Genomic DNA, 21,402 nt, shown 5'->3' on the forward strand with positions numbered 1-21,402 from the left:
TTTCGTTTCAAACATTAATGTATAGATAACTGCCATTTAGCAAATAAGTTAATGTTTAAAAAATACTGTGGGAGGACAGAGTTGAATTGTATTTCAGGGATTTCATTAAACTCTTGGATACATGGGTGCATGCATGGTATGTGGTTTGTGGTTATTTTGTACACAGGCAAAAAGATTATAAACATAACAAAACAATGGCTTAATCATGACAGTAATTGAGCCATCAATTTCAATAAATTAATTTTAACTAATTTTACCAAAAATTCCCATTTCCCAGACTCTTTTTCTGTGTTTTCTAATTGTAAATTGGTCATCCTTTTAGTTTGAACAGGTCTATAATGAAATTCACCATGTCACCAATATTGTTTTAGGAAAGCTTTAATAAACTGACAATATGTCAGTGTTGGGTTTTGTTGTTGTTGTTGTTGTTTTTTAAATATCAGATCATATTTTTAAAGCATGATTCAAGGATGTTTTTGAGAGACAAAAAAATCATTCTATTTGATTAGTAAATATAAGAAAATATTTTAATCAAGTTTGAATAGTTTTGGATTGGAGCACATCAGTGATTGTGGTCTTGGAAAGAGGTCTGGAAGACGTTTGGTAACAAGTACCTGTGGAGCAGTATCTGACTCTGCAGCCAGTGACATCAGGGGAGGCAGGTAAGGCCGTCATGAAAGGAAAAAAATGAAAAATGGAAGAAAATAATTAAATGGTTATATTTATCCAGTGATGTGTATTATAAAGTTATTTTCCGTTTAACACTACCAATTTTAGGCTATTTTTACTCAAAATCGCTGAGACCTGCAGTGAGGCACCAGCCAGCCGGGCCTCACCATGGATTGATCAATGGCTCGACTCGCTGTGCTGGCTTGCTATAGTTAGCCCGTAATGCTATATTTCTATATGTCACTATTAAAATGTTCAAACACGTTTGCTCTATTAACTACAGTACCATAATTTAGCTAATGTATATAATGTACAGTGTTTTTTTTGAGCGGTCTGAAACCGCTTGGAAAAGACACGTAGTGACACAGTTCCCCAGCCTCACGGTAGGGGGCGCTGGTGATCCCAGGGATTCGACCGAGGAGTCTTCTTCCTCGGCCGTAGAAGAAGTGACAGCGAACTACAATCAGCTGGTCAAGTGCAGCCATTCATTAGTTTTCTGCTTGCTTTGGCTTACTATTAAAATTGAGGATTACGTATCTCAACTCAATTTTTTTTAATGCTTTTGTTCAGAAGGAGCGGCGGATGGACTTCATTTATAAGTAAACATAACTTATAAGCAAACATGTAGGAAACAACACAACATTTTTTAATCAAATGTAGTAATTGTGTATTTGTATTTGTAAATAATTCTGCTCTGAGACTGAAACTGTAGGTTCATATTTTTGTAAATCTAATTATGATGAAATCAGTGGCTCACCAGCCATGAACCTCACCGCACGTCACTGATAATGAGGTAAGTATGAGTTGTAATGAGTTGTTTGCAGATCCAAATTTATAGACATAGCCTTTGGAATCTTTCAAAGTTACTGTCCGAATAACAAATAATTAAAATCGTTTGCTTCACTCTTATTCGTTGAAGTGGTAGAATTAATTAAAGGGCAGAGTCTAGGTTTTTCAAGTCCTTGGCATGTATTTCAGGCGACAAATTACCGCTGTGTGTATGCGATGAGCGTTCTCAGGAAAGTCCATCCACTCATCTTCAGTAAAGTGTTTGTGCTAAACCTTCTTATTAATTCTTGTTTTAAGTCAATCCTCGGGGTTCACTGTTGTTGCGTCGTACCGCAGGATATACTGTACGCTGCAGGAAGCTGAACGTTCAAGGTGGCCTGACAGACAACACTCAGGGAAAAAAATCACCACCTCAACACAACAGACCCCGGAAGAGGGAAGCGGAAGACTGAGCATAAGAGTGAAGTTATCGAAGTATTAACCCTGAGATAAATGTATCGATAATCAAATGTAAACGTAAAAAATAAGCCTTTTTTCTTTTACAGTTAATTAGTCTAGTTGAACAGTGTGGATTGACTTGAAGCGCACAACTAGTAGGTAGCTCATTGTGACAGTTGGGCGCAGTAACTCATCTGAAACTCCTGTAACTGAAGCCAACCGTTGAACTAATGAGCAGACTGTGATGATCCCTGAAGGTGATCATCTACCAGGTGACGCCACATCGACCAGTGCTGCTATCAGGTCGGTCGTGTTATCCTCCCACTCATAGGGGGTTCTTGTGTATATGCTTTTCCTCCGGAACAGTTCGTGTAATATTTAAACCATGTTTAATTTCTTTTTTTTTTTCTTCTTTTTGTCAGCTTCAAAGTGTCTGTTCCACCTTTGTGTCGTGAACAAATGTGGTTTGTGTTCCAGTCCTCTGTTTGCTGAGATCGTAGTGAAATGGCCCGACTCCCGACCTGCTGACTCCAGCACCCGGTGACGATGGCCAGAATAGCCTGGTACCAAGAGAAGGTAGCGAATATGTTTGACCTGCTTCAAGGCAGAACTTTGACTTAGTGATATAGGACTTTTATGCATTCATAGAAAAGATGTCCTGTTTTTTATTTGTTTTGTTTGTTTGTTTGTTTGTTTTTTTTGGGGGGGGGGTTACGTTGTTGCAAGTTCAGCATGCATCATTCCAAGACTGACATTCAGTCATGCATTTTGTCATTGATTTTATCTTGGATGTTCTGCTTAGTAAACACATATACTGTACTATTTGTCTATTTTCAATGTTGACTGACGTTATTGTGAAGAATATATGTGGATAGAACAAACGACGTACGAGATGTTGAGCAGTTTACAGAATAATAGATGATTCAGGGTAATTTCGTGCATATTTAATGTCTAGCCACATGTGTTGACATGTCTGGAAGAAAAGCAAAATATCAAATTAGTGTTTCATAATTATAGTTATACTCCCGAATACTACATTTTAGGGATTTTTTTTGGAATAGGTTATGTACTTGCACACAAAAATTGTTTGACACTCAGTTTTGAATGTATTCCAAATCATCCATTAATACAGAGCTGTTTGATAAATATTCACAAAAGCTTTTGATTTTTTTTCTAATATGAAGGAAAACGATAATAGTTATTCTGTCTCAACAGATCGGAGCCTATGATCAACAAGTTTGGGAGAAATCTCTGGAACAAACGGATCTGAATGTAAAAGACAAAAATGTTTCTGTCGTCATGTTATAACATGTTTAGTTATACAAAAGAAACTTTTACAAACGCAGTCGTCACATTAAGAGACGAGATGCTGTCAACCATTTTTACCTCATTTCAATCTGCTGACTAATTACCTAAGATCCAATCAAACAAGACCCCTTATCATCTAGGGTTTGGACAGCAAACCAAAGAAGACCGTCTACATTAAGCCCGACCTCATTGATGTTGACTTAGTAAGAGGTGAGACCAACTTTCTAACTTTTGTTAACCTTTCTTGTTGATAACAGACATACTACTATTAACAACATGTGTATGCTCACAGCCTTTACTGTCAGGACAGATCACACTAATCTGTGAAATATCTGCTTGTCTTGCTGACCTTTATATCATATGCATGTAACTACAGTAATTGGGTTTTGTCTTTTTTTCCTGCCTTAAGTTAAAATAATAAAAAACAGTTAAAAAAAATAAAATTCTTTTTTATAGTTAACCCGTATCTATCACAGCTGTGTTAAGAGATTTTCCACTTCTCCCTTAGGATCAACATTCAGTAAAGCCAAACCAGAGAGTCCTTGGACTGCTCTGACCCGTAAGGGTCTGGTCAGAGTACTGCTGTTCCCATTCTTCTTCCAATGGTGGATCCAGGTGACCACCAAGTCCATCTCCACATGTATCCTAATGCTCTACTTCATGCAAGGTTAGCTAAACCTTACCACCCATGTTTCTTTCACACTGGAGCCATGAGCTGGAAATATCTGTAAAGTTGAATCAGTTTAAATAATACAAAATAATGATAGGTGTATTTTTGATATTCATGAAGTATTTCAGGTTTTCTTCTTCTTTTCCTTTCGGCTTTTCCCTTCAGGGGTCGCCACAGCGAATCAATTTCCTCCATCTAGCCCTGTCCTTTGAATCCTCTTCTCTCACACCAACTACCTTCATGTCTTCCCTCATTACATCCATAAACCTCCTCTTTGGTCTTCCTCTAGACCTCCTGCCTGGCAGTTCAAAACTCAGCATCCTTCTACCAATATATTCACTATCTCTCCTCTGGACATGTCCAAACCATCTCAGTCTGGCCTCTCTGACTTTATCTCCAGAACCTCTAACATGTGCTGTCCCTCTGATGTACTCATTCCTGATCCTATCCTTCCTGGTCACTCCCAGAGAGAACCTCAGCATCTTCATCTCTGCTACCTCCAGCTCTGTCTCCTATCTTTTCCTCAGTGACACTGTCTCTAGACCAAACAACATTGCTGGTCTCACCACAGTTTTGTACACCTTTCCTTTCATTTTAGCTGAAACTCTTCTATCACACATTACACCTGACACTTTTCTCCACCCGTTCCATCCTGCCTGAACAGGCTTCTTCACCTCTTTTCCACACTCTCCATTACTCTGGACTGTTGGCCCTAAGTACTTAAAATCCTACACCTCTTTGAACTCTTCTCCCTGTAACCTCGCTCTTCCACTTGGGTCCCTCTCATTCACACAGGTACTTACTGTCGTACTTACTGTCTCACTGTGGCTAACAACACTCCACCTCTCTAGCTTCTCCTCCACCTGTTCCCTGCTCTCACTACAGATCACAATGTCATCTGCAAACATCATAGTCCATGGAGATTCCTGTCTAACCTCGTGTCAGCCTGTCCATCACCATAGCGAACAAGAAGGGGCTCAGAGCTGATCCCTGATGCAGTCCCACCTCCACCTTGAACTCCTCTATCACACCTACAGCACACCTCACCACTGTCTTACAGTCCTCATGCATGTCCTGCACTGCTCTAACATACTTCTCTGCCACTCCAGACTTCCTCATACAATACCACAGTTCCTCTCTGGGCACCCTGTCATAAGCTTTCTCCAGATGTACAAAAACACAATGCGGCTCCCTCTGGCCTCCTCTGTACTTCTCTATCAACATCCTCAAAGCAAATACTGCATCTGTAGTACTCTTTTTTGGCATGAAACCATATTGTTGCTCACAAATGCTTACTCATCAGCTTTATTCCTCTGTAGTTGCCACAACTCTGCACATCTCCCTTGTTCTTAAAAATGGGCACCAGCACACTTCTCCTCCATTCCTCAGGCATCTTCTCACTATCTAAGATCCCTTTGAACAACCCCTTCAGACACTCTACTGCCCCCTCTCCTAGACACTGCCATACCTCCACAGGTATATCATCAGGACCGACTGCCTTTCCACTCTTCATCCTCTTCAGTGCCCTCCTCACTTCATCCTGACTAATCTTTGCTACATCCTGGTCCACAACAGTCACCTCTTCTAGTCTTTGTTCGCTCTCATTTTCTTTGTTTATCAACTTTTCAAAGTACTCTTTCCATCTTCCCATCACAATACTGAAATACAGAGGGTCGTATCAGGAAGGGCATCCGATGTAAAACATTTGCCAAATCAAACATGCGAATCAAATCTACACATTTTGTAATGTGACTAATTTTATTGAAACACCTACATTTTTTATTGCTGCTATAGTTAAAATGTTTGTTACATCCCATTTCAAAGCGGTGATGTAATGATGTAATTGTCAGTGTTTGTTCGTCCGTCCGTCCGTTCGTTTGTCCACCAAATATCTTCGCAACCATTGCAGATAGAAAGATGAAATAAAAAGCACATTACTCGGGCAGCAAAAGGGATGAAAATGAGATGTTGACCTTGAGAAAAGTAGGTCAAGGTCAAATTTCAACTTTTTTACACTAAGATAGAGAGATAAGATAGAAAGACAAGGGAGAAACCCAGTGTGAGTAAGGCCATAGATCAAAGCTAGTGCTTCTGATAAATTAGCAAGCATTCATAAGCCACAGAGAGGTAGAATATCATGAATTGAAAACATGCAGCATGGACTTAAAGTCAGGTTTTAAAACTAACCAATAAAGTAGAAGGATGGTCAACACATTTTTGTAATGTGACTAATTTTATTGAAACACCTTACATTTTTACTGCTGCTTTAAAGTTAAAATATTTGTTGTTAGTTGTTTTTGAATTTTCTTTTTTGACTTTTTTAGCCATTGAATCAAAATGACACTTACTTTAAAAGTCATCAAGGAACTTCATAAACATGGAATTTGATGTAAAAAAAAAAACCTCATCAATTTAATGTCTCCATTTATCAAATATACATTCCAGTTTTTTTCAGAAATAAATGTGTGACCCAACACATAGGCACAGAACAGAAAAGGATCCCAGCAGTAACTGAATTTAGTTTTAATGACTACCACAGAGGCTGCTTTATTTGTTGTTGCCAACTGTTTTGCTCCCCTCAGTGGCAGCGGTGGTGCTGTACTTAGAGGTTCCTGGGGCCACAGCTAGCGAGGTGTTTGGACCCATGTGTCTGATGCTGCTACTTGGTACTGTGCACTGCCAGATTGTTTCCACTGAATCCAGCCGGTGGCCTTCAGGCAGTCCAGCTGCCAGCTGCACCACCAGCCCTACACGCAGGAGAAGGTGCTTTTCCCGTTGTATTGCTCACTTGCCTTTTCCAAAACAGTTTCACCTCTTAGTACCTCTTAACTCTTCCATTAAGCAAACAAATCCAAGCACCTTATTTTAACCTAAGTTTAATTTCGTCTAATACACTCAGTATTCCTATCCCTGCTGTGGTTTTAGCTTGTGTTGCAATGCCTACTGCATTGACAATTTTTAAACTGATTTTATTCTGTCGTCTTCAGGCCAAGGAAGGGAAGAGGTCTGAAAAAATGTGAAGAAAACAATGTCAGTGGGGACACAGAAGAGCAGGGGTCCTGGAAGTTTGATGAAAGCCAGCTGTTATACAGGAATGAAGAGAAGGTATAGTCTCTTATCTCACTTGTCATAACAGACACTGCTGTTTGAAGTGTAAGAGTCAAGTTATATAATTATTTAATGTAACGATCCGCTAGTAGATTACAGTGTTGAAGCTGCATGATTCAATTCAATTTAAATTCAATTTAATTCTATTAATGTTATTAATTAAAACAATTAATATTAAATATTAAAATTCAATTAAAATATGTATCTCCTACTCAATATTTGGAAAAATAATTATTACTGTACACATCAATTCATCTAGATACAGTGAGGGAACTAAAATTAATCAACATTCTAATATCAAACTGCCTGCCCACTGATGATTCTTTTTTGTCCGTTGGCTAACATTGATTTATGATTGAATCATAATAGATTGATGTCCCTGTATACGCTGTAAGGTAAAGTGACTCTAAACTGATTTGGTTGCGGATGAATATAATACAGTTAACAACGAACACCTCCATTTTTAGCTCAGCCAGTGACCCAAATTGACTTTACCACACAGCATCATAAATACTTGACCTTTGGAACTTTGGTCATCAGGTGTTATTTCTGTGGTATAGGAATGTTTTCTAAAGTGCTTTCATCCTCAGTCCTTTCAGTGCTCTTACTCTACTTGCAGATTTCAATAAATTGTCATGAAGCAGCTTATTGGTGTTTTTACAAATCAGACTGAAACTAAATTCCTCTCCTCTGGCCTAGTGTGTAATTTGTATTTGAATAAATGTATTTTTATTACAGAAACACCTTGTTTACAGAAATCATGACTCCATTCCTCAGTCCAGTGGCTTCTGATGTTTCATGGGTTTATTATTTTACACTGAATACGACAACTGAATTGCATTTGGTGGCATTCCAAATATCAGTGGCCAATTAATATAATTTCCACAATATAAATGCAACACAGAATTTTTTAATTCCCTAGAAAGCAATTTAACTTTAGTAAACAATGAATTATGCTTTCCATAGAATTGCCTCCCCCCCCCCCTCTAAGTATGTGGCTTGGCTTTTCTGTATGCGTGCGTCTTCTCTTTCAGTTAGCGATGGTTACATTGCAGTAGCATTCGGTAGTTTGTTGTTGCAATATGGTAGTCTCGAGATTGGCAAATGTGAGGGAAAAGCCTCTCTCTATCTATCTTTATCTCTATCTCTATCTGTCTCTATCTCTCTCTCTCTCTCTCTCTCTCTCTCTCTCTCTCTCTCTCATTTATATGTATGTATATGTGTGTGTATATATAATATATATGTATGTATGTACGGTGTGTGTATACATATCATAGTATTGGAAATAAAGAAGACATCAGTAACATAGACTACTGTTCATACAACCTGTTATGAGAATCAGAGAAAATGATCTAGGCTGTCTTTGTCATCAGTCAAAGGCAGCCTAGAAAATCCACACCAGTATTAAAAGTATTAATAATTTGCTTTTTTAAATATAATAATTTGTTTTTGAAGGAATTTTTAAGATGATATTCTCTCACAGGACAAAAGAAAGTCAGGATTTGGAGCATCTGATGAGCTTTCCAGTGAGGAAGAGGAGGGGATGCAATCAGTGAAAATACTTCTTCCATTATCACATCAAGAGTCGCCCCTGGCTGCATCGTGTTCATCATCTGCACTATTTACTGTTAAGAAGCGAAAGATAAAGTCTAATGCCAAACCCACAGTCAGACCTCAGGTATATCAGATTTTTACACTTTGTGACTTTGTGTTACTTAACCTGGAGGTTAATGTGTTTAATTGAATATACAAAAGAAAGTCCAATTAGGGATTTTAGTTTTAGGTGCAGACTTTATTAAACCTGGCAGGATATTTGTATTCATGCTGACACTCTTTTCACGAACTGAACACAGAAAGAAAGTGCCACTTCCATGGTAAAGCCACGAGAGGTGGAGCGCCTCAGACCGACCATGAGCTCTCGCCCCGCCTCTGATACTGATGACACAATGTGGGAGGAGCTTCTCCAAGGGCCTGACTCCGTCTCCACGGGTAGCAGTGACAGTGAGGGGAATGGAAGGTTAAACTCTAGCATGTCTATCCCACAATCCACCACTCTGAGCAGCGATGATGAAGGCCTCCAACAGGGAATTAGTGGAGTAAGAATTTTTGTATATATGTATCCCCACCTATATATTTGAGTAAGTTAACTGGAAATGTCACGCTTCCAGCGTCTACTCGGAAGTTCCAGCCATTATACACGCACACGCACACACACTCACACACACACACACACACACACACACACACACACACACATAAATGTGTACTAGCGGGGACCCATACAAATTCCAAAATAAAACAATAGTATCAGACTTTTATAACAACCTACCTTGTTCTATGGAGCAAGATAGATAGTAAATAATGACTGGGAACAGCATTAATTCATTTATATATTTGATAATTACAGTAATGACAGACACCTTTGGTTGATAGGTTTTAATCTACTGCATGTATAGCATACTTTTTGTATACCCCACCTTTCTTTTTCTTGGCAATTTTCCTTTTGTGCTTGGCATTCTTTGGCTCTAGCTAAATACTACTTCTCTTTTGGTGACACAATCCTTTCCTCCCTTTCAGTCGAAGTTTCACTCAGAATTCATGGCCTTTTTCTGTCTCGTTCCTGCTGTTTGGACTATATATATATATATATATAGATAGATAGATAGATAGATACTTTATTAATCCCGGAGGAAATTGCATATATAATTTTTATATAAAAAATTTTTAAAAAGAAAAAAGGGGCGGCAATGGCTCAGTGGTAGAGCAGGCTGTAGAGCAGATGGTCCAATGTTCCAAGATCGGTGGTTCGATTCCCGCTTCCACCCAACCACCTGTGAGTGTGAGCTGACAGTGAGAGGTGTCAGCTCACCTCCTGAGCACTACCAAGGGGCCCTTGAGCAAGGCGCTATCCCATTTACAAGTTGCGCTTTAGGGGGTAACACGCAGGAGCTGCGCACCAATCTACCGCTCCCACACTTCATGCCCACAGGCCTCTTATGTGTGTGTGTGTTACAGGCCTGTACACACTGTATGTATGTCTAACAGTGTGAAGGAGTGTGCAACTAACTAATTTCCCTTCAGGGATCAAAATAGTATATAAAATAAAATAAAAATAAAAAAAGATTGATATACATGTTAAATTTCATCTGCTGGTCCCACTGTAAACTCTTGACTCATTACATTGGTGTTTTTTATTCATGTATTGCAATCATGGCTAAAGGTGACAACTAAACGATGACTGTTTTGTCTGCAAATGTCAAAAATATCTGATTGTCTCATTTTATTAGCCTATTTTAGAGCTCTGTATTTTAAACTTTAGGAAGCAAAAGTGAACTGGGTTTTATTTTTCTTATCAGAACCAGCTGTCATGGCTGCAGGCATGTCACCCATCCAAGGACCGCGTCAGTGCCATAATATGGGAGCAGGGCGAGTGTAAGAAAACAGACATGTCTGTATTGGAGATCAGTGGGATCATCCTCACACGGGTACACATTATCCTTTTATATTGGTTTTACTTCTGAAGGAAAAGAGATGGAAATTCTAAATATCTTTTTAGTAAAATCACTACCATTACCGGTAAGTAAATAAAGGCCAAAAGATTTGGATGAGCCTTTCAGTCCAGTATTCACACATTGTTTGGAAACCACTCGATTTTGTCCACAATACAGCTACATATGACAGGTTGTTATGCTAGATCTAAATGTGGCAGGAAATTTAGAACTATAGTGATCCCTTGTTATTCAAAGATAAAACGTTCCAGGAATCGCCTGCAAAAATGAAATTCTGTGATATAGAGACATACTTTATTTTATTATGTACGGTAATTAAAACGTTAATGAACCATCTCCATATTGATATTAAACCACCTTCTATCTGTATTACCTTTTCCCACACTCATAGACTGTTTAAAACACTTTTGTGTCTCATGGAAGTGCGCTGCATTCCAAGACCCACAGAATGCAGCGCACTTCCAGATGCCATCAGCCAATAGAATGTGTGTACAGTATCACGTGACTACCTACTAAAAATTCGGGAAGAGGTGAAACCGCACGTGTGCACGAATGCGTGAGGGATTACTGTAGTTTTATCAATGACTTGAAGTTGCAGAAAAAGTTTTTAATCTTTTTAATAATAATAAATAAAATTATTTTTATGAATATTTCCATGAAGTATGTTTTGATATTTATTGCTTTTAGACATAATCAGACAGGATGTTTTAATTCAAGGATATCTAAGCTGCTTCAGCTTTTATCTAGATTGAAGTATTGCATTGTAACGTGATGCCTCTTTCCTGTTTTATGTTCTCAGGTGAAGCTGGTAGAGCAGGGTATGGGTTATCTCATGTTTGGTGGGCTAATGACCGCCACCCTGACACTGCTTCCCTTTGGATTCCGGTTGGCCCAGCATATAGACATTTTGAGCCTCAGTTCTCTGTGTCTCATAGACCTGCCTGCAATGATGATGGGGTTGGCTAGTACCCCAACCTATGCTTTTTACTTCATCACAACAGTACAAAGGGTCTGCCTCATAGGATTGTTCTTCTTCATGATGTGTGTGGCTGAGAGAACGTATAAACAGGTGGGCATAGGTGAACTTTTTTACATATATTCTTGTAAATGCTCTGTGCAAACTTAAAACATCTGAGTTTCTTATTTGCTAGTACTTGAAATACAGTAGTATAAAAATTATGGGCACCCCTGATAATTTTCAAGATTTTCCTTTATAAATCACCGGTTGTTCGGATCAGCAATTTCAGTTAAATAAACGCTATAGCAGACAAGCACACTGAAACTTGAGAAGTTAAATGATGTTTATAGGATTTACAGAAAGTATGCCATAATTATTGAAACAAAAGTAAGCCAGTGCCTATATTTGGGCACTCTTATTGATATGAATACCTCTTTGCATCTTCTCTGAAAAGTGACAGCATGGGAGCCTGAAAAAAAAAGGACAAATGACCTGAAAGCAAAGATAGTTCAGTATCATCATTTAGGCTAAGAGTACGAACAGCTAGCTCAGAGATTTCAGCTATCAGTTTCCACTGTGAGCAACATAGTGAGGAAATGGAAGACCACGGGCACAGTTCTAGTTAAGACAAATGTCAGATACGCAGAGGCGGTGGATGGTGAGAACAGTGGAACTCAACACACAGACCAGCTCCAAAGACCTACAGCATGATCTTGCTAGAGATGTCCCTGTGCATCGTTAAACTATTCTACGCACTTTGCACAAGGGGATGCTGTATGGGAGAGTAATGCAGAAAAAGCCTTTTTGTGCACACAAGCCACAGTCACTTGAGGTTTGCGCAGGCACATTTGGACAAGCCAGCTTCATTTTGAAATAAGGTGCTGTGAACTGATGTCACTAAAATTAAGTTATTTGAACATGAGGTGCAGAATGCAGAGCGGATGAACAACACAGCATTTCAAGACAAACATTTGCTACTCACAGTAGCCAGCGTTTGTCTGCTTGCTGTGGTGCTGTATGGCCAGTGCAGGTACTGGCAATCTTGTTAAAGTTGAAGGTCGTATGGATTCCAGTCAGTCTCAGCAGATTCTTGTGCAGTGTTCAAGAATCAGTCACAAAGTTGAATTTGCACTGGGGCTGGTTACTTCAACAAGACAATGACCCTAAACACTGGTCAAATTCCACAAAGGCTTTTATGGAGAGGAACAAGTACAATATTCTGGAATAGCCATCTCAGTGCCCAGACTTGAATGTTTTTGAAAATCTGTGGGGTAATTTAAAGTGGGCTGTCCTTGCTCAGAAACCATCAAACCTGACCGAACTGGAGATGTTTTGTAAAGAAAACAAGACCCTCATTGGAAGCTTATAGGAACACATAGAGGCTGTTATTTCTACAAGAGGAGGATCTAATAAACATTGATGTCATTTTTATGTTGGTTTGCCAAAATGTATGCATTTGCTTACTTTTGTTTAAATAATTATTACACACTCTCTGTAAACCCTATAAACTTCTCTTAAATGTATCATATAGTGTCGATCTTCGATATGATACATTTAACTAAAATCTGTGATCCGAACAACCAGTAATTTATAAAGGAAAATCTTGATTAAAACCCGGGATTCCCAAACTTTTTATACCACTATACATATGTACATTAGAACAGATCCTGTTTTTTAAAGAACAAAATGATGTGAGTTTCTTCTGAATTAGTATTCTTCATCTCAGTTAAAATGCCATCAAATCTGAATATAGACATGACACTAGCTGTTAGATTAAGCTCAATTTATACTCTACGTGGTTTATCAAAGTCTTAGATAATCACTTACAAAAAAATGAAATATAATAGTAGGATAAGAGCTCTTTTGTAGCTTCAGCTTAATTTTCTTCTATGTTTTATTGCAAACGTGAACGCATATTAATTTAGTATGAGATTCTATCGGACAAATTGCTGAATGAAAAACTAAAGGAAACTGGGGCGGCAGTGGTGCCGTGGTAGAGCAGGTCATCCAATGATCACATGGTCGGCGATTTGATTCCTGCTCCCGCGCAGCCACCTGGAGTGTGAGCTGACAGTGGGAGGTGTCCGCTAACCTACTGAACACTGTTGAGGTGCCCTTGAGCAAGGCACCTTTCCCCTTTACAAGTTGCTCTTTAGGGCATACCAAGAAGGAGCTGCCCGCCACTCTACCTCCCACTGCATGCTTACAGGCCCCTTGTGTGTATGTGTGTTCAGGGCCTGTACACACTAATATACTGTATATATATAGTGTGTGTGTGTGTGTGTGTGTGTGTGTGTGTGTGTGTGTGTGTGTGTGTGTGTATATATGCATGCAATTGATTACTAGTGTGTGCTACTAATTTCTCTTCGAGGAATATAATTAGTATATAAAATTACAATAAATAAAAAAACAGCTTAAAAGTTGTAGCTGACTTCTAAATTACTAGTACTGAGCAGTATTAAACTTCATTCAGCATCCTTTGAACTTTAAGCTATTTGACTCTTAAGTGTCCAGCATTTTCAAGGTAAAGTGCTTCTCTTAGTGTTTGTTGACTTGTGACCCTGTGATGCACTGGCGATGCATCCGGGGTGTTCCCCGCCTCCCCCCCAGATCCAGCTGGGGTAGGCTTCATCGTAACCTGCTGACCCACAAGGTGGATAAGCTGCTGTAGATGAGACAATAACAGTTTTCTCGTTTGCAAGAAAATAGATGGATGGATACTTGGATGCTTGCTTGCCTGACAGTATGCCCATGTTTTTTGCCCTACAGAGACTCTTATTTGCCAAGTACTTCAGTCATCTCACTTCAGCACGCAAGGCCAAGAAATCTGAGATCCCGCATTTCAGGCTTAAGAAAGTCCAGAACATAAAGATGTGGTTGTCCCTACGTTCTTTTCTAAGGGTTTGTATTCTGATGCTCTTACCATTCCTCTGTTGACAGCAGTACAATATAGCATTTTCTGTTTATTGCAGAGACGAGGGCCACAGCGCTCAGTTGATGTCATTGTCTCCACAATCTTCCTATTAGCACTTTCTATTTCATTCATCATTTGTGCACAGGTCAGTTCACCAGATAAGATACATAACTCAGATTTAATAGCCAAGGATGTGATAAATGATACAACAATCTCTTCATACAACCCAAGTGAAGAAATGCTTCATGTTCTATATAAGTGTGTGCGTTATTTTTGCCCTCCTTCAGCTTCTGCACAGCCACAAGACATTCCTAGAATCTCTAACAAATTGGGAACTGATGGTGTGGGCCTCCTCCCTTATCCTTTTTCTATTACGACTGGCCACATTGGGCACTGAGACCAACAGCAAGTACAGCAACTCTTCAGTGCTGCTTACTGAGCAAGTAAGAGTTCATGTCCATTCATCTGGGCTTTTAATACCAAGGGGTAACCATCAGCTGCTTCAAAAGATTGTTTCTTCCAGATTGAAATAAAGACTGACTGTCATTTGCGTTATTTACAAAGTGTAAAACTGTGCTTGGTTGCAGATCAATTTATATCTCAAAATGGAGAAAAAGCCCAATAAGAAAGAAGAACTTAATATAGTGAACAACGTTTTAAAACTAGCTACAAAACTGATGAAGGTAAGCAAAGTTTGTCTCTTTTATCATTGTAAGGAGTTTAATGGGAATTATTTTGCTTGGGGAAATGTGGTATTCAACCAGCAGAGCCAAAACTACCTATGTGGTTGTTTTTATATAAAATATTGCACAAACAATATGTGTATTTGTGGAATATTAAAACCATAAAATATAGGGGGAAAAAATTCTTTCGATGAATCCAAAATTTAAAAATTCATTGATACTGTCTCAAATAACTATTGATACTTGACTGAGTTACGGATTACATAGAATTGTTTTTATGAAAAACACTTATTTACTCGCCTTAACGTATACATACTGTAGTGGTCCTTGCTAACCCTACCAACTCCTAGAATCTGGAAGACAAACACTTCCTGTACCAACAGAACAATGAAAAATTGTGCAAAACTGCACAAAAACGATTTGTTTCAGATCAGCGCCCGTCATGATGTAACAACTGGAGTGATTGACAGAGTGATTGGCATATCCTGAGCCCATCTGCGAGAACACCCCCTTCTCTGGGCGTGTTCATCCCCGAAGTGAAGTTCATGTTCAGGCTAAGTTGGCAGTGCATGGCAACGTCCTGGCTCAGGGCTAGATACAGAACGTTCCTCAAAAGCTGTTGAAGGCAGCCAGTATTTAGCTTACTAGTTAGCTCCGCTTTGGCCTGTGTATGTGTAGCCTGTGTATGCTTGTCCCTGTACTTGTGTCCTCAGCGTCATAGCGAAAACACACGCACATACAGACATCACATACACCAGGTTTTTATGTTACTGTATTTACAGTTGCTTTATGGCCATAAGTAAAGTAAGGTTGTATTTGGCTATAGAGTTAGCTCCTCATCAGTCCTGTTTGTGTATCCTCCTTATTTACAGTTGCTTATGAGTTTAGTGCTATATTGATACATAGGTTGTTGATCCCAATGGGGAATTGCTTTGTCATTATAGTTTTACTGCTCCAGAAAAAAAACATAGAAAAAGTCAGCATAAGGAGAATTTAAGAATGGAAAGATGAGAAGAATCTTAATAAATAGATAATACATAGGAGATTAACTGCACCCAGCAGCCAACAGTTCAAAATGTAGTTTTCCAAGATCATATCAGTGTTTCACCGAAGCACATCCATGAGGTTTACCAGTTGGCCTCATTTCAGTCAGCTAATCTAGTGTTTCCACATTGAGCCACAGGTCACATTGGGCTGACTGAGAAATAGCCCCATGATTACCCCCAAAAAAGTAAAAGTAATAAAAAATAAGAGAGAAAAATAAGAGGGACATACAAAGTAACAAGATTATTGAAAGTTTAATAGCTCTGGACTAGCACTAAATGCGAGTGGACGGTGGTGTGCATGTGGCACGCACATGCATTTTTGGCATGTGAACCGCATCTGGGGGGTTGGAGTAGGTGTTGACAGAGGAACATATAATGGCCAGCAGATCCAAACCAAGCGTTTGTATGGCTGGTATTGAAGGTATTGAGGAACATGGATCACTTTGGGGCAAGACATTTCAAATATAGTGTTGTTGGACATCTGGCAGCTGTGTGACATTAATTAAAAAAGTATAAAATTGGAATCTTTAATGTACAGTTAGAACTGATTTTCCATCTCATTGGACATGTTATAAAAATAGCTTACCACTGGCAGCTGAGCTCAAACTCACTTGCATGATTTGAAGAAAACATGATTTCCTAGGCCTTGTTGCACATTTCCATACCAAATCAATTCATAAATATAATGTGACTAGAATAGAATAAAAGTATGATATAGTAGAATAAAATGGAAAGAATGAAAATAAGACAATTGTAAAGATAGACACTGACAAGAGAAAAGAGGGGGGAAAAAGAAAAGATATGGAAATGGATATACTGTATTTAGAAATTGCACATGTACCGCCGCACCCAAATATTAATGCAAATATAGAAGCATAATTAAGAAATAGCAGCATTGTATGGTATGAGATTCAGGCAATTTCAAGGTGCACCATGGTCGCAATGCTTGCAGTTCACCAATCTAACTGCATCCGTGTAGAAACTGTTTTTAGCCTGGACGTTTTAACCCAGATGCAGCACAGCCTTCTTGCAGAGGACAAGGGCTTGAACAGTCAGTTTGCAGAGTGGGTGGGGTTATTGATGATGCAGGTGGCTGTTGTCCTATATCTGTTCTTAGTGGATAGTAACTTACACTCGATAGTCCTCTGTGTATACTTTACCACCCTCTGCAGGACCTCTTTCTCTGCCACAGCATATCACACTGTGAAACAAATTGCAACACTCTCCACCTCACAGATGTGAAATGACCTCAGGACAACTGCACCTAGATCTGCCCTCTTCAGCTTACTAAAAAAGTACAGGCGTTGTTTAGCTTTCTTTATGACTGCTGTGGAGTTAGTGCACCAGTAGAGTAAGCTGTAGAGGTAGACTCTGAGGTGTCTGATGGAGGAGGCTATTTCCACCACTTCCCTACCCCCATTTCATATACTTGGTCTTCCGGATGTTGAGGATGAGCTTGTTATACTTTCCCCTCAGTATCAGGTCCTTCACCTCCAGCCTGTATGTCGACTCTTCTCTATGGGTGTTGAGACTGACCACTGAGATGTCATCTGCAAATTTCACCACAAGGTTGTTGTGGTGTCAACAGCATGAACAGCAGTGGACTGACCATACGACCTTGGGGGGAGTCTGTGTTCCAGATGATGTTGGAGGATGAGCTATTATTGATCCTTAAAATCTGTGGTCTCAAGTGAGAAAATCCAGAACTTAGTTACAGAGGAATGAGGAGGTTTCTAGTCCTACTGGCTTGGTATTCAGTATCTTTATGATGATGGGACTATTAGTAAAACTGAAGTCCAGAATCAATAACCTCACATAGAGTGGTGCATCAATCTTCTGTCAGTAATGCACTGTACATCATTAGAGTTTAAATAACCCTGGATATTGAAACCATATGTGGATTTTGCTCTGTTTACTCCCATTGACAAGTTCTTTCTGGCTGCTCTGAATGCTGATGTTAAACCCCAGCTCAGAGATTGAGATGCCAAGTGTGAACCATGTAATGCTTGAAGTACAGCTGGGATGTTATCACATTTCCATTCAACTCAGGCTCCACCTGATGTTCAATAATTTAATCACCTTTATTTCACTTCAGAATTGCTTGAAGCATTCCTAATTGTATGCCGTGCTTATTCTTTGCACTGGCGTCGTGCCCGGAGTGTCCCCCGCCTCACGCCCTATGCCTCCGAGATAGGCTCCGGCTCCCCGTGACCCGCTGCGGCGGATATAGCGGTGGTAATCTGAAGATGACTGACTGACTGGCTTATTCTTTGATGTATGGGATATAGTTGAGTCTTGTAATTACATTGTTTTATTTTATAATTTTGACTTTACCCTTTTCCTTGTCTGATAGTCCTATGTTTTTGGGCTGAAATATATTTTTCATCCCTCTGTTCTGATTTTCCCTCAGGAGCTGGACACTCCATTCAGATTGCTGGGTCTGACGGTGAACCCTTTGATTTACAACATCACCAAAGTTGTCATCCTGTCAGCTGTGTCTGCTGTGGTCAGTGACCTGTTGGGCTTCAACATCAGAGTGAGATGCCTTCTGCTTAACTCAAATGTCACAGCTTCAAACACAACAAAAGGAACAAAATAAATGAGAAGGACATATACAGGATTTATTGATGCAGATATACCTCAGCTTAATTCATTAATATATTTTAAGCTCACAAATATTTTCTACCATAGTAAAGAAAAAACATTGCCGCCTCGTCTTCAGCCACTTCTTCGGCATTGCGGGTAAAGGATAAATGACATAAATTTTCCCTTTCTGTTTATAGTTTTGTTTTTTGAAAAACCGAAGTATAATCGAGAACGGCGTGAATCGAAACAATGTAAGCCGAGGTATACCTGTGTCTCATTTGTGGTGTGATAAGTTGACATTTCATAAAAGAAGAGATATGACTAAAGATTATCTCAAAACCATAACCAGTGCCTTTAATTAAAGGTACCCTACACTGAAAAATATAGAAGTAGTATTATTGATGTATTCCTTGCCTTAAGAAAGAACACATAAGCAATTAGCTTATTTGTATTGCTGTAGACAAAGAGATTCACATCATACGATTATTCTATTGCTCTTGTATTACTTGTCTGAGTGAAACAAGATGTGTTTTTGTTTGTTGTTCTTTAACACATAAAAGTATTTGCTTCTCTCTCTCTCTCTCGCTCTCGCTTTGCTCTCTCGCTCTCTCTCTAATGAAAATTTTATCTCCTCTGCTCCCAGCTGTGGAAAATTAAGCCTTAATGTGAAAACAACAAACCACTAACAAATGGACACTGAAGACCAGCGTTTCTATTGTCAGATGCAGACCACCTCTAATCTAAAACAAGAAAAAGTGCAAACCTACTGTCTGTGCCTTCCAACTGAAATCTTTTTGTTTTTTGTCAGTTTCCATCAGCTTCGTCAGTCATTCTCTAGCCTGAGATGCTTTACAGTTGCTCACAATCCACGATCTGGTGTCACGGCTATGACAGTAACCCAGTGTGACCTATCCCCTAAATGTTCCTCTGCATATTTTAAGATATTTTTATCTTCTGTGGCACTCAGATTTTACAGATAAGAGGATACAAAATGAAAATGTAAATACTTAAAAATCAATGATTAATTTAATCATGAACAATGTTTTTCATCAATACATTTGTGCAGTTAATTAAAAAATAAGCATTGTGACCTCTGTTGCCAGTAAATCCAATTTGGTCAAGTTGAGTGGGTTTTTGGTAACTACTATTGACAAATTTCTAAAGCTTGTATTCTACCTGGCTTTGTAACCTTTAAAGTCATAATGTGATTAAAAAAAAATATGGACAGTAGAAATGATGTTGAATTGTATCGCTTAGCTCCACGTGATTATGACGAAAGCTGCTTGAATTTTTATATTGTATGTGAACCTTGAATGTGTCAGCTGTTTTACTTAAATTAAGGTATTGCTTTATCTGACCCCATCAGAGCTAATGCGAATAAATTATTTTAATGTTGACAGAAGTGAAGTCCTGCAAAACAAAAAACAAAAACAATACATTTCATCCGTGAAAAAAAGTTTTTTAGGTTCTAACCTTGAACTAAAGTAATATCCGGAATCATATTTCGTCAATCAACAAGTCGTGTGTAACCTTTTCTGAAGTTTCTGAGTTGTTTCGACTTGAGATGTTTAGGATTTTCCTGTCAGAATATCAAACAAATCTGGTTCTTCTTATACCAAATGAACACACTTCTAGCAATCCTGCGTTGTGCATATTTGAACTTAAAGGGGTCCTATTATGAAAAATCAAATTTTTTCGGGTCTCTACATGTACATAGTGGTCCCCCCTTACCCGACCAACTCCTAGAATCTGGAAAACAAACGCTTCCTTTATCAATAAATATTTGGAGTTTTATGAATTCATGGCCATAGGGGGCCTCCTGTGATGCTGGAAATCAGCTCTTCCATCTCATTCCAACGCAGTCCACAGCTTGTCATAATTTCATGGTGGGACTTGCAAGACTAAATGGCTTATCATCTAGCAAGCGAATTCTGTGGACGAAATTTTTTGCTTCGCCACAGTCCATTTTGTGCCTTGAAAAAATTGTCTCAATGATCTGATCTGCAACAGTTTCTCCTTCCACTCAAGGGAGACCTCACAGGATGAGAGGTCCAACTCCTACAGGCCCATGTCACACAGAACAGCTGACATCTCAGCTTCTGACTGGGGTGCAGGTGATCAGATTTGTGTGTACTGTGCACTGAACTGGACACGATCTGGTCCCAGCATGTCCTGCACAGAAAGACAGAGGGACACATCCGCAACCTTTGCATTTCTTCTAAGCATCAACTTCTTGTCAGTGAGATTTACTATCTTAACTAGAACATAGCCATCCTCCCGTAAGGGAGTGACAACTCTGCCCACCAGAATTTGTGCAGGCTTGGTCTCAGACTGGGTGGATTCAATCAGGACTGTGCTAGCCACCGTTGAGACGTCAAACGCTGGTAGTTTAGCCCACACTAAATGTTCAGACAGTGGCTTCAGAGTGACACATGTTTTGAGCCTAGCTATTCCAATTCTGACCAGCATTGCTGTATACTTATATTCACCCGAGGAGGCCAAAGGGGACATTAGATGGAGCAAATGATCACTCGGAGCACTGTTTGCAGGAGATGCTGTGCTCTGGCTGCTCACAATCATCTTCGTCTGTGTAAAGAACCACTTGATGACGTTGCTACCCTGAATCATATCATCACGTCAGCTTGGCACAACAAGAACTGGGATTATCACCTCGTAGCCATAAATTGACACAGTGAGGTCATACATAGAAGAAGGTGTGACCAG

The 21,402-nt window shown here is 39.3% G+C and overlaps 1 protein-coding gene across 5 annotated transcripts; it reads left to right on the top strand.

The window, feature by feature from the left end:
* The first annotated feature begins 1,864 nt into the window (after positions 1-1,864).
* On the top strand, positions 1,865-20,091 carry phtf1 (putative homeodomain transcription factor 1). 5 transcript variants are annotated; one of them, XR_011035458.1, is made up of 18 exons: positions 1,865-2,199; positions 2,374-2,472; positions 3,112-3,168; positions 3,345-3,414; positions 3,713-3,871; positions 6,457-6,637; positions 6,862-6,979; positions 8,466-8,660; positions 8,836-9,078; positions 10,339-10,467; positions 11,291-11,560; positions 14,219-14,350; positions 14,422-14,508; positions 14,651-14,806; positions 14,951-15,046; positions 18,188-18,367; positions 18,503-18,628; positions 19,322-19,334. XR_011035458.1 is itself a non-coding variant. In XM_068316069.1 (17 exons), exons 2-17 carry the CDS (start codon positions 2,443-2,445, stop codon positions 19,340-19,342), a joined length of 2,070 nt encoding a protein of 689 aa, XP_068172170.1. In that variant the 5' UTR covers positions 1,866-2,199; positions 2,319-2,442; the 3' UTR covers positions 19,343-20,088. The 5 variants fall into 5 exon arrangements, 4 of the variants coding, with proteins under 4 accessions (XP_068172170.1, XP_068172169.1, XP_068172171.1 ...); XM_068316069.1 differs by lacking the exon at positions 18,188-18,367 and having other exon boundaries at positions 1,866-2,199; positions 2,319-2,472; positions 19,322-20,088; XM_068316068.1 differs by lacking the exon at positions 18,188-18,367 and having other exon boundaries at positions 1,866-2,199; positions 19,322-20,087.
* The last annotated feature ends 1,311 nt before the right edge of the window (positions 20,092-21,402 follow it).

Source organism: Antennarius striatus, chromosome 5 (assembly GCF_040054535.1).
Source record: "Antennarius striatus isolate MH-2024 chromosome 5, ASM4005453v1, whole genome shotgun sequence".
Taxonomy (NCBI): domain Eukaryota; kingdom Metazoa; phylum Chordata; class Actinopteri; order Lophiiformes; family Antennariidae; genus Antennarius; species Antennarius striatus.